The sequence below is a fragment of the Limulus polyphemus genome, unplaced genomic scaffold, assembly GCF_000517525.1.
Source record: "Limulus polyphemus unplaced genomic scaffold, Limulus_polyphemus-2.1.2 Scaffold6040, whole genome shotgun sequence".
NCBI lineage: Eukaryota > Metazoa > Arthropoda > Merostomata > Xiphosura > Limulidae > Limulus > Limulus polyphemus.
Window position 1 is genome coordinate 6,193 of NW_013671650.1, and position 13,456 is coordinate 19,648.

A 13,456-nucleotide genomic window follows, 5' to 3' on the forward strand; every position below is an offset into this window, starting at 1 on the left:
GGATTGACCGTCCCATTATAACGCTCCCACGGCTGAAAGGACGAGCATGTTTGGTAGGATGCGGATTCGAACCCGCGACCCTCAGATGGTGAGTCGAGCGCCTTATCCACCTGGCCATGCCGGGCACAACATTTAGGTATTTGTTCAGTGTACCGGGATGGAAAGCCCAACTTCAGGTAGCTGGGTTTCTCTCAACTCGCGCGATTTATACTTGAACAAAGGGAGGAGGATGGAGGCTTAAGAACTATTAAGGTAGGGGTTATTATTTCTGTTTAACGTCCCTTTGTAATTATTAAATAAAAGGGTGGAGGTTGAGAGTCTTATAGAAATATAGGGTAGTATTTTTCTACTATAAGAATATTTTTTGCCTTTTTGTACATCTCATAATATTAAAAATAGGGGTGGAGGTTGGGAGTTTTACATTATAGAATTTAGGGTTGTTTAATTCTACTTTAAGGTTATGTTTAAATATTAAGGGTTACTGCCTTCCCACAAATGGCTGCAGACAACGAAAGGTAGTAGGAGTTGAGAGTTGTGGTTTCAAACACTTAACTCCAACCCTTAACTGATTCTTCTTAGTTGCTGGCTAGTTTGAAATCGGCGTCTGGATCTTTGTTTTTTAGATGGAATATTACCAACGCGTTCGGGTGCTTTGGCCACAGACACTATCCGTTTGATGTAAGCCAATCGTCAAGAATCATCGCGATCTGGAATTCAGTCACAGATGTCATCAGAAGAGGATTATGTTGGTGAATGCGATGCTTAAGTTCATCCTAAAGATACTCTATTGTATAGAGTAATCATCATAATTATGGTGATTACGTGAGCCAAAAAAAAAAGAATCAATTAAATCACTGTCATGATCTTTGAACCAATTTTGGACAATAATGAGATAGTTTGTTGTATTATCGTCTTGTTCATCAGGGTGTATCGTTAAATGAGCGTGATCAGCAACAACGTTCAGATACACGTGGAATCTTATTATCTCTTTTAAATAAATTAGAATATCCAGATTTTGCCGCGAGAACAATTCCTATGCCATCACATCATCTCCAGCTGTATTACATTGTCAGATTGGAACCATATAAACAGGGTCAAGTGCCTTATATGGTTTTGATACTGTTTTGTCTTTAGCGATAGTACTGAAAAGAGCAAAATGTCACTACTCATCAGACCGAATCAAACACTTTCAGTCATTCATTGGCCACATTTTACATTAAAAGTGTCACAAAAATGGTGATTTCTTGTCCGAGTCTCCAGTAATGGTTATCTGGACTAGTTATCAGCTACCATTTCACAACTTTTGTAATTTCCTCTTTTCGTGAATCCTTAACTTGTTGAAGATATTGGTCAGTTGGAAAACAATTTATCTGACGTTTATTGTATTTACAAACCTGTTCAATTGTCTTTAGCATTCAATTTTCTCTAGTGGTTTACATCCACATTTTTTTTCTAGTGGTAGCTATTTTACCATAAATATTATTAACAGACATTGATGATATATGTCTACAAATGGTTGGTCACGACAATAATCTTTGATAACGACACTTTTGCTAGACATACACTCACAAGCATTCCTCTTGTCTCAGAGACTAACCGTATAGGGTTCAAACAATAACTATGGACATCACATGATTAAAAAACAAAACAAAAACACTAATACGTTTAGAGCTCTTAGTTAGGTAATCGTAATGTTCTAGTATAATGTACCTTTTTTACATATTCTAATGAATGAAGTGTTCTACGTATCTGAATGTGGGACCTTTAAGAAAGTGTTCGAATAGTTTATGAGATTGGAATCATAATTCGTGCATATATGCACATAACTGTTGTAAAGTACCAGGATTTACATTAGATAGTTTTGGAATTTACAAATTATTGAATGTCATGGTGACATTTAAAAACTGGTTTATTTGAGAAAAAAAGTCACTAAACATAATCCATATATCTAATTAAAGAAATTATGATTTTTTTATATATTTCAGGTATGAAAACAATGTGTCTGAAAATGTTAACCATCCTTTTTCCAGTCTCACTATGGCGCATGACTTAAAGCTCTGAGGAAGTAAAAAAATCGCGTGTTTGTTGAAAATAAAACATAAATAGAGCAAATACCTAAATAATAGCTGACACACTAAATTCTATAGGATATTTATGTAGACTGACACACTAAATTATATAGGATATTTATGTAGACTGATACACTAAATTATATAGATATTGTTACGACAGTGGGGTCACGTGACGAGTATTCTAGAAGATTCGCTAGTGCGTTACGACAGCGGGGGTCACGTGACGACAGCGGAAGTCAAGTGACACTGGTAGCACGTGTTGAGAGTCTTAGAAGTTTCTAGAACAGGCAGTATTATCGTATATAAGTGCGCTAGACAGTGAGAGAGACAGACGAAGTCGAAGCAGTAGTGGAGACAGAGACGGAGGCAGAGACGTAGCGGAGACGAAGCTGGCAGAGAGCAAGAAAGACAGCGATTACGATCGGCGGGAATTGAAGATAGCAGACACAGAGATCGGAACTATAATTTGCGGGGACGGACAATTAAGTCTAAGCGCGATAGAAAGTGAGTGAATTGTTGTGAACTATAGTGTGTGTAACTGTGAAAAAAACTTGTTTATTCTTCCTCAATACAACTTTGTAATGTACTTAATATAAAGAAAGGAGTTGTATCTTAGAAGAATTAACAAACAAACATACAGAGACGTAACAATAATAACAATACTACATAACTAAAGTTGAAGATACAGATAGTAAAAATAAATTGAAAAAATGTGTACAAACTCTGATACTAGTGTAAAAATAAAAGCTAGTTTTAATCATGATAAAGGTGTCTTTTAAATAAGTAAAATAACTTTAGAGTAAAAGTAATGTATAACAATAAGTCAACCACATTCTTATTTGTTATATCCAGTGTTGACGAGGCCTTTCATTCAATACAAAGGACATCAGGATGGCTGATGTGTGATGTTGCCAGACAAATTTACAAATTTATTGATAAGAAAGAACAATTACATGTTTCTCTGGAGTTAAAATTATTCCTTAAAACAATTATGCTAAACAAAAAAAACATTTCATTCTGTATTCACAGTATACACAGAACTGTATTTATAGTTTCCATGTTGACCTTTAAAAACAACTAAATAAAAGAATACAATTTTTTTTATTCTTAGTTATACTTGAGAATACATACCTTAATGATGGTGGCTGAAATGTTTCTGTCATCTAGCCCCACATCTATTTTGAAAAACACATTAACTTTGTACTTTTGATGGAGTTCCAAAATCATTTTGTCTTTATCCCACCTTTCTTGTGACCATGTTCCTGGGATTATATTCCATCCACCAAGCTCATATATTTTATTTTGCATGTTTCTGTAGGAAGTAAATTCTATGTCTTCAGTGTTCATGCATGATTCATAGAACTTCTTCACCTTCCATTCTGATGATCGCTCTTCGGCATTATGTGGCACCAAATCAATCAAGTGTCTTAGCTGGTGGAAAATTTGATCTCTCATTACATCCTTTACATTTCTGGATCCTTTGCCATCTGTAAACTTGTGGGATTTCATCCAACCATTACAAGAATAATCCCAGAAGTTAGTACAAGGATCATAAGATGCATTCATCCCTGTCAGAGTGGCAGCTGCAACCTTCAAGCAGCCTTGGTTTTCACAGAAGTATTCTTCACGTTTTTTAAAAGAACCCAGTTTCACTGCAAATATCAACATTGATATAAACATGATAAATAAAATCACACATAAGAGGAAGATTATTATAGATGTGGTGGGAATATTAAGAAATGATTCCTTCCAAGATCTACTTTCCTTCTTCTGATCTACATTCCCATTTCCAATGCAGTTATCACTCTCTTTGAATTCTGCCTTTTCTTCATCAATTGTATCAGCCATTGTACCTAAAGAATATGTTCAGTCATTAAAATAATTAAAGAAATCAACAAGCTACATGTTTTTTACAGATTTTATAAGAACAACTGATTATTAAGAAGTTATGATAAAAAGGCACTTTTATCTATAGGTAACTGTAGAGATTGAAACTCAAACTATTTAAATGTAACATATATACATTTTTAAAGAGAATACTATATACGTATAACAAACTAACCATTTAAAACTGATAATCACCACATCAATAAACTATAAAGATTGGGTACCTCTGCTGAGAATAATATTTTCAGCCACAATATCAGCAATACCTCATGAGGTTCAACACACTTAGCTCTACACATAAATACAAACATACACACAATTGTCTTCATAAGCTTAATTATATTTAAAAACATTATATTGCATCTCTTAGTTCATTCAAACACTTCAAAACTATACAAGGTTTAAAAATGCTAAATAACACTTGAGAAAATTATCATTTTACTCATTTATAAAATAGTTATTTAAAATTCTGTAAATACAGTGATGAAATACATTAAACTTTGTTTGTACATGGTACCAATAAATACTTTTGATAACTGAATATTGTATCAGCCAAATGTATTAACATCCATGCTAAACATGTGATATCTATATAATCTGGCTTCGAACCTTCTACAACTTAGAAAACAGATATATCTTTAATGAAAACTTTAGTAGAGATTACTTGTATTTAAATATGCTGCACAAACAGGATGTGAACGACAATATATTCCTTACTCTGTCATACAGTCAGTGCTAGTACACTTGTCTGGTTCTATTTGTGGCCACAATACCAGATAATTTAGTTTCTTTGTCACATTTGTTGTACTTAACATATGCAGCAACAGTGTGGTATATTCAGGTTAGCCTTAGAGTAATGGGATAGGTCTGCTTAACAACAGGAAGTCCAATAAGATATTTATTACAAATTGGTAATGATTATGTGGGTAACTGAGTTTGTGAGAATGAAATTACAAAACTGAACACAAAGTAATTTAAAACTGAACAACTTTTATTAAAACAGACTTTACACAAACACAGTATCTGTGCTTAATTTTATATCCAGGAGATAGTCACTACTATTGGATCAGGTAATTTCCTGTCAAACTGATCAAGTCAAAACAATCTACCACACTATTTAAACTCAACATTCCTTACATTTCATGTAACATTGGATCTACCCAGAGTGACTAGCTCTACCCATGTGACCAGTCATTCTCATTCATGTATATGGGAGGACACAGCCTCAAGATACAACCTCTCAAAGGAAAGAACAGATGTGACTTCAGTAGAATGACAAGGAACAAAGGCAGCTAGAAAAACATTAGCTTAACAACTTTCTTGACCATGTGTTATGTGAAAACTGCACACGCTCACAAACAACTGATAAAGTTAGACTAATAAAATATTAAAGAAAGAAGGTAGAAACCAATGGAATATTTATATACCACATTTTTCTCTCTTCTCTACTTCAAGTTTGTCCTCAAGCTGACAATTAATTTCAACTATAAAGTCAGAAAAATTTTAACTTGTGCCTTGGTCAAAATAGTGCATTAACATTTTTTTTGTCCCTGTAAACACTTACATGTAACACAGACTTCACAACCCCTTAACCATGAATTACAATACATAAACACCCTTTAACAAAAAATTCACATTTCAAATGAATAAATTTCAAACAGCTTAATATAAAATGAAAATTACAAACCATACTGTAAAATAAATAAATACTTTAAACTGTGTTACTCATAGTAATTACTTAGACATCCTTCAATACAAAAACTAACAACAGCCCTTTATCTCCAAATACAAAAATACAATACATAATACACACCCTTCAACATCAAAATGAAATTATCTGCCGAGTATATAAATATCAATAATTAAATATTTTCTTCCTAGCATTAATGAAAATAATAGGTGCACTGTATCTTCAAATAATACCTCACAGGTCAGTAATCACAGGTAATCTCATACCACAACACCTACACATTTAGATAAATTCCCTTTTTTTTTCTATCCATATATCTTTATGTTATGCTCTTTGTGTAACTGACTCATCCATGCTATACAACACTCATGAACATGTATTGCCATACACATACATCTTCATTGCACATTCTCACCTACACTAATAGCTTTAAACAAACTGCCTCTGGCTCCCACATAAATTACTTTATAAACCTACTCAGACTATGTCAAGCAGACTAAATCTCAACAGCAACATGCTGCCATTTAGGCTACATCAAAGTCAACATACTTTTCTTTTCAGGAATAATGAAATACACCGGCAGAATTCAGCTAAACTAATATTTTTCAGATAACATTTTCATAAGTCAAGATTAACATTAATGATGTTACTACAGCATATATACTTTCAGAAGAAACATAAAACCTGCACTGCATGTGTACTTTTCATGTGTACCAGGAATGATCAAGTAAAGGTCATGCAGAATTCTCCATATAGCTCTTACTGCTTAGCTAGACCAGATGAGTAATACTCATAATGATTACTCAATAGGTTGGAAAGCAAGGATCACAAAGTTTCAACTGTATAGTGATCATTCAGGTGTTCAAGTTGCTGGTGGTCTAGACATTACATCTACTAACATGAGTTGTTCTGACTCTGTAATTTCACAAAAAAATCAGGATGAATGAGGATGCATATTTGTTTGACATCAATGTTTGTCCATTTTCTTCAGTTTGTTTGTATTTTTGTTAACAAACATAATAAAATATGCTCATTGTGGTAAACAAAATAATAATTTGATCTAAGTAAGAGTTTTTTTTTCTTCCCGATTTGTAAAAAATCCTTACGTGACAGACAAAAATGAATAATATTTTCGAAATCTGCATAACTAAATTATGGAAAACCCATTATTAAAACCAAGTTTGCAGGCCTGTGTTACTGGTGAAGCAAGTTCCCAAGATGTTTGTCAGTAATTTATGGACACATTCCTGTGTGACAGGATAACTATACACGTTAACATCAGTGTTTAATGTCTTGCCTTGAATGTGGGCAACAGAAGTGCCATCAAACATTAGCACAAGTGCAAATAGCATCTTAGTGCTCTTCTGTCTTTGTGTTATACAAATTATGGAGAATCTTGTGCCTTAAAAGGGCCCCAATGACTGAACACATGAGATACTGGCTAGTTGAGCTGGATGATGAGAGCAGACCTAAGACTGTTTTCAGCACAGAAGATAGCTTGTATGAGTTATGCATCATACCATTTGGACAACTAGCTGTAACACAGGTTGACAACCACAGCCCAGTGGTTGATAACAATCATGCAGCACATCTTCCTGCACTTGTAACTGTTCATACAAGTGCCAAATAGTACATGCATCCATTACATGTTCCTCAATTTGAGCTAATTGTGCATTACCTCAGTGCAATTTAAAGACCACCGAGCTAGATTTGAATCCATTAAGTGCTCTTCCCAAGCTCCAGAAGCATTACTTCATCCAATAAAGGAATCTCTCACAATAGTGTTTTATGATCATCATAACCACAAGCAGTTCTTTCATTTATGTATGGTATTTGTGTTCAGGATCAGTAACTCTCTGACCAGTGTACATGAATACACATTCTACTTCATCCTGTAAACATGATAACACTGATTCAGTTCCACAATCGCTATCACTGGTATCAAACAAGAACTCAGTCCTGTCTTGAATACGACAACATTGAAGCTTCTATTAAAGCACACTTCAAGGACTGGAATACTTTCTCAGAATCCACACTCTATCTGAAGTACATTTCAACTTCAGAGAAAGCAGATAATGTTATGCTGATCTTGGAGAAGTAGACAACAAATTGTAGTCTTCTCACTTGATCATAGGTTAAGGCCCATCTTGTACTACTGCTATGTTAGCCAGATTCCATTTCAACCCACAATATAGCCAAGAAATTCCACTTTTGTGTGCATAAATGCACATTTACTTCATTTCAATTTCAAGCCTACTTTTTTTTATCCACTGTAGTACCATTTTCAGGTTATCAACTATAAACTTCAATAATCAACCAAACACTAAGATGTCGGTCGACATAGTTCAGGCACTGCACCCATTAGTGATGGGTTCATTACACAGGCTAAATGGCTTGATGCATAATTAATACAAGCCATCTCTTATAATGAAAGAAGTCTTACATCTGCTCTCATCATCCAACTCAAATACTTAGTACTCAGATGACATGTTTAATGTGTTCAATCATTGAACCCTTCCAAAGCATCCAGACATTCATCTGTATTTCAATATTTAAAATCAATGCAGAACATGAGTGTACCTTCCATCTCTCTCACAATCATTATTGGAGACTACCAAGCACACTCTGAAGTATATATGAACCTTTAAAATCTGCTGTACCTCACTGCTGGGTACATCCAGAAAAGCCTGCATGGTGGTTGTTTAAAATGATGTGCATCACTTGTAGCTATGAAACACTGTGTAACTTTTGTTTGACCAAATCAGCCATCTAGCCCCACAAATACATCAGCATATTCAGCCAACAATTCCCTGAGTTGCTGCCACTGTGTCGAGTCTAGATTGCCTACATAAGCCTCAATTAGTGATCTCAGATATGGTGGTACTCATTTTTGGACATATTAGGACAGATTCAACCATAGCAATAATGCTAGTCTCAGTTACTTCCACTTCCCTTACAGTGTCAATTACCATTTATACTGATCATCAAAACTTGAAGAAAAACATCAGGACTTCATTTTTCCCCAGACAGACAACTGCCCAAGCTAATACTGCTTACTGTCTGAACAGAAAACAACTTATTTTATGCATAAGCTCTATAACTACATGACATCTACACACTAGACTTCATCCATAGTAAACCACCGAACACTGTTTGTGCAGTCCTCTGTTCCTGAGTTTTGTCTGGCCTGCACTGGATAACTCACACAGTACATCAGTTCATCCATTGCACAGGTGAAACTGATTGATAAACTCCACAGTACATCTGTTCCAAGAATGTTTATGTCAGAAGTGAGGTAATCAACAACTACCTTCACTCTTTGAGCAACATCTTCGAGGCAAAATAAGAGTTACCTCTCTCTCCACTTATGTCTAGTTTACTTTCATTTGCCAGAATGAGGTTTTTGCCAACTGGCCCCGGAGGTGGTTTTGCTCTGACAGCCTGATATACAGTAAGAACTACCAGTGTTATGACCACTCCCGTACAAACCAGAAACTTTATCTCTTGCCCTTGTACCCTGACAGGCACATACCAGGACCTACACAGTCTTATAAGAGTTGGGCTGTCCACCAAACTTTTCTATGTAAGTTATCTACTGCATTGCCTCAAGATGGTGGTCAAGCCTGACTTGGGCGTTGTCAGTTTCTGGAGTTGTGTAGCACTGTTTAGCCCCTTTTGTTGGCTCTCCTACACCTACTGAGCCACTGACTGAAACTCATAGCCATATCTACCTTGCTGTTTGGTAAGGTATGGGCAGTTCAATAAAAAGTGACACAACACTCCACAGACAAAGCAGGTGCTTTGCTTCCCCCTTCTTGATTATGTCCAGGTTGAAGTATCACTGGCATAAGCTGAAATCATATAAGTCTCAAGAAGTCTAGGATATCCCTGCTCATTAACTGGACATCAGTGTGGTTGCACCACAGAACAGGGATGTGTGGATGGTTGTATAACTCACGGCTTTGTTTGAAACTTGCACAACATAGATGCCTGGATAGCATGGTTTGTGCAAGATTTCAGTACCACCCCTCTTCTGAGCCTTGAACTTAATCTGGTAGATTGCCTATTTTCAACTGAGTCAATCCTCCAGTGTAATTCTGTAATGATTTTCTCACAGTCTCAAAGCTGTACCTCACCTAAGTGCTCAATGGATTTTAGGGATGGTTTGTTTGTTTGTAATTAAGCACAAAGCTACACAAAGGGCTATCTGTGCTCTGCCCACCACGGGTATCAAAACCCAGATTCTAGTGTTGTAAGTCCACAGACATACCGCTGTGCCACTGGGGGGCTTTAGGGATGGACTGTCTAAACTCAAGATCAAGAATTCACAATCTGCTGTGGAGATCAACAACAGCAAGTAGATAACAGTAAATAGTCTGGGTCTTCCTTTACTGTATCCTTGAATGTCAGGGTATGATATCTGCTTGGTCTCATTCATGGGGAACTGTGATCATGGCCAGAACCTCTCACTTCAACTTACAGCCTCCCAGTCATCACCTGACTGAGATTTCTTCCAGACTGCACACAGAGCATTATAGGCACTATCAGAGACTCTTGTCCAATTGCTCAATCCCTGGTCAAAGGTGGTAGAGCAATGAGTTACAACTGATTCTATGCTACACCAGGGTCCTCCATTATCTGTGCTTATTTTGGAAGTATACCTCAAGGTTTGAAGAGACTCATTACTAATCCATGATCCACTTACTTCACTATTCTCAGTGTCCCCATCCCACTTGCTGGTGAGATAGATCCTTTTAGCAGACATCATCTATCAACAGCATCTTCAGTCCCTCACTGATGTTCTCTTTGGCCAAAGCTGTGGTTGGGTTACTCTGGCCTATTCAGTAACAGACTCATCAGATGCAACACCAATACAATGTTTCCCAGTCATCCATGCTACCCTCACACAGCCATTCTAGGAGTATCAGACATTAGTGCTACTTACTGAGTTGTTGACTGCAACAAAATATCCAAGGACTTCTCCTAGACACAACAACCTTCTTATACAACCATCTTCCAACAGTGACCAACTCTTTCTCTTAGTCATAAGTCTGTCTTCTTGTAAACATGTCAACTACAATAAATACGAAGCCTTTTTTAAACTGCTATCATACAAGTGTTGAAGTAGAGGATAATACACATCTGAGGTTACTTCCTTCTTTTGTAATAATAAGACTACTCTTCTGGAAATTGTTGACAAAGCTTCAACATGAATATAATTGGAAGCAGAACTATTACGTTAGATAACAATTACTGCTCCTTTTCTCGAATGTAGTAGTTTTCAGATGCATCATCCTTAGTTATTGATTGGTATATACAGAAAAACAGGTTGCTGTTATTTTTGTTTTTATCTGAAAGTAAAAACTTTTTCTTTTTTTTCATAGTAGGACAACTGTTTTAATCAATCTCTGCTTACATTTCATTTAACCCTCCTGTTTTGTAGTCTTAATACTTACCTGTCAGTTTCAGTCTCTGGTCTTCTCGGAGACCACAAAAAGACAAGAATAATAACCTGTAGTAGGAGTAAATAGTCACTCGACCAAGATCACATCCTTGAGACACTGAAGATAAATAGGATCATAGGGAGGAGGAAAGGAAAATGGAAAAAGGGGAGGAAGATACGAAAGTGGAGAGATAGGCCATGGGTTGAACTTTGAGAACCCATCTGTCAGCTGAAAATGAACATCAAAGGCTGATAAAGAGAAACAGAAGAGTTCCCACAGGGCCTAACCTGACAGAGTAGTTACGGATGAGATAAGCAATGACATCAAGAAGTGGGAAGAAGATGGCCAGAAATCTGTAATGAGAAGGATAAATGTGAATTCAGCAGGCCTAGGAGTAGAAACATAAGAGTGAGGTTGAGAAAAAATAAGAAACTAAAGTAAACAACAAGGACTGATGCCGGGACAGACATCTCAGGCCAGGTCTCCAGTGAGTTAGGAACATCCCCAAAGACTCTGAGCAAAGAAAAGAAGCCCAACAAAGATCAAGGAGAAAAGCCTGGAGGAGGTATACATTAGCTAGTAGAGCATCCTGTCCCAATAGCAGAGGAACCAAGTAAGGAGAGATAGAGCAGGAGAAGAATTATGAACCTCTCTAGAAAATCCCTCTGAGATAGAGCAGGAGAAGAATTATGAAACTCTCTAGAAAATCCCTCTGACGGAGTGATGAAATGCCTCAGACATAAGGTGATGTGATGAGAAGTAATGCAGGAGGATGGTAATAATGAAATTATGGTGTGAAAATAAGACACTAGAAAGTGAAACAGAAGTTAAGGGGTCTGACCCTCAAGCAGATAAAAGAGATTTTACAGACTTAGAATTGAGGAATGGAAATGATGAATGGCTATAAGTCAGGAAAAAAAGAGAAGAGTAGGTGAAGAAAATGAGGCATGTTAGTATGGGTGTGCAGTTGTTCAAGAAACAAGTCAGTATGGACTCTAATATTAGGTGAAGGAAGGCATACAAAGTAAACTTGAGTATGGGTTTTGTAGTAAAGCATAGGGGGAAATGAAAGATGCAAGGGAAAGGGGAAGAAAGAGAGGAACATACCTGTGAAATCATGTCACGGAAGCGATTAGAAGGGTAAGAATTTTCTTCCACAGATAAAGCCATGCCTAGAATAAACCATGATGGGAGAATGATCACTGAAGATCATCAACACCATGGTATGTTCAACCTTGGGAAGAGAAACATTGGTCAAACAGATAGGAGGAAAAGGCACAGTGTGCATGAAGGAAAAATACAACACCCTGAACAATGGCTGTCACATTCCCCATAGACAATGAGGCCCCACTATCCACAGTAGACACCAGTCCTGTGTTAGGAACATTGTCATGGGACGAAACGGAAGTTACCATCACGTGAAAAATCATAATGGCAGGTAATCACCTAAGTGAAATTAAAGAAGCCACATTAATTGTGTGAAACACAAACTTTAAAACAGGTAAACCTGAATGAAAACAAACTTATCATAAACCACTGCAAATCTTGAGTAACTGATTAACAATTTTTATAACATGCATCCACTCAAAACAATGCCAAGGAAAAGAAGGAAGTTAATTTGAGACAATAACTTAGGAGGAGTTACTATACAAGGAGGTTCAGTTGCTATTCTTTGTGTGGAGGTGAGGTATCATCTCATAACACAAGTTTTTCAAATATGTTTTACGATTGACATTTTTCTTATAATAAATGGTAAATCAAAACACAAAAATCAACTGCATGTTCCACTTACAACAATACTTCAGATAAATACCGCTAATTTTCCAATGATAAATGCTGAAATTTAATAACTTCACTATTACATTAAAAATGAATTCTTAATCCATCCAGTAGAAGATAGCCGTGTAGAATAAATTACTGAAAACACTTCATTTTCTAAATTCAACAGAAATAAAAATCTTTGCTGGGATAAAATCTCCCTCTATATATATCCTAGTAAAATAGTTTCACTCAGAGCTCTCACCTACACTACTCAAATGCTTCACTATTTAGTCAAACAAAATCAGAAACTAGCTATGATTTACATTTTCCTTTTATTTTGATTAGAAATGACATGTCGTTTTAAAGAAAACATTAGCTACAAAAGCTGGTAACAAATCAACAGTTTTCATTATTTTAGTACATCAGTTAACTATTGTTTCAGTGAAAAACACAAAAAAGTACAAAAATACACCTTTTATAAGTATGGTATAACACTTCTCAGGGAACATGATTATACCTGAAGCAATCCAGTTCAATAACACTTCTCAGGGAATAATGATAATACCTGAAGCAATCCAGTTCAATAACACTTCTCAGGGAAT

General features: G+C 36.1%; 1 protein-coding gene across 1 annotated transcript; it reads right to left on the reverse strand.

The window, feature by feature from the left end:
- Nucleotides 1-3,203: 3,203 nt before the first annotated feature.
- LOC106473281 (neprilysin-like) lies at nucleotides 3,204-3,921 on the reverse strand (the record flags this gene model as incomplete). The annotated part of the gene is made up of 1 exon (XM_013933965.1): nucleotides 3,204-3,921. A coding segment is annotated over exon 1 (717 nt), but the record flags the coding sequence as incomplete, so codon positions are not given.
- Between the last annotated feature and the right edge of the window lie 9,535 nt (nucleotides 3,922-13,456).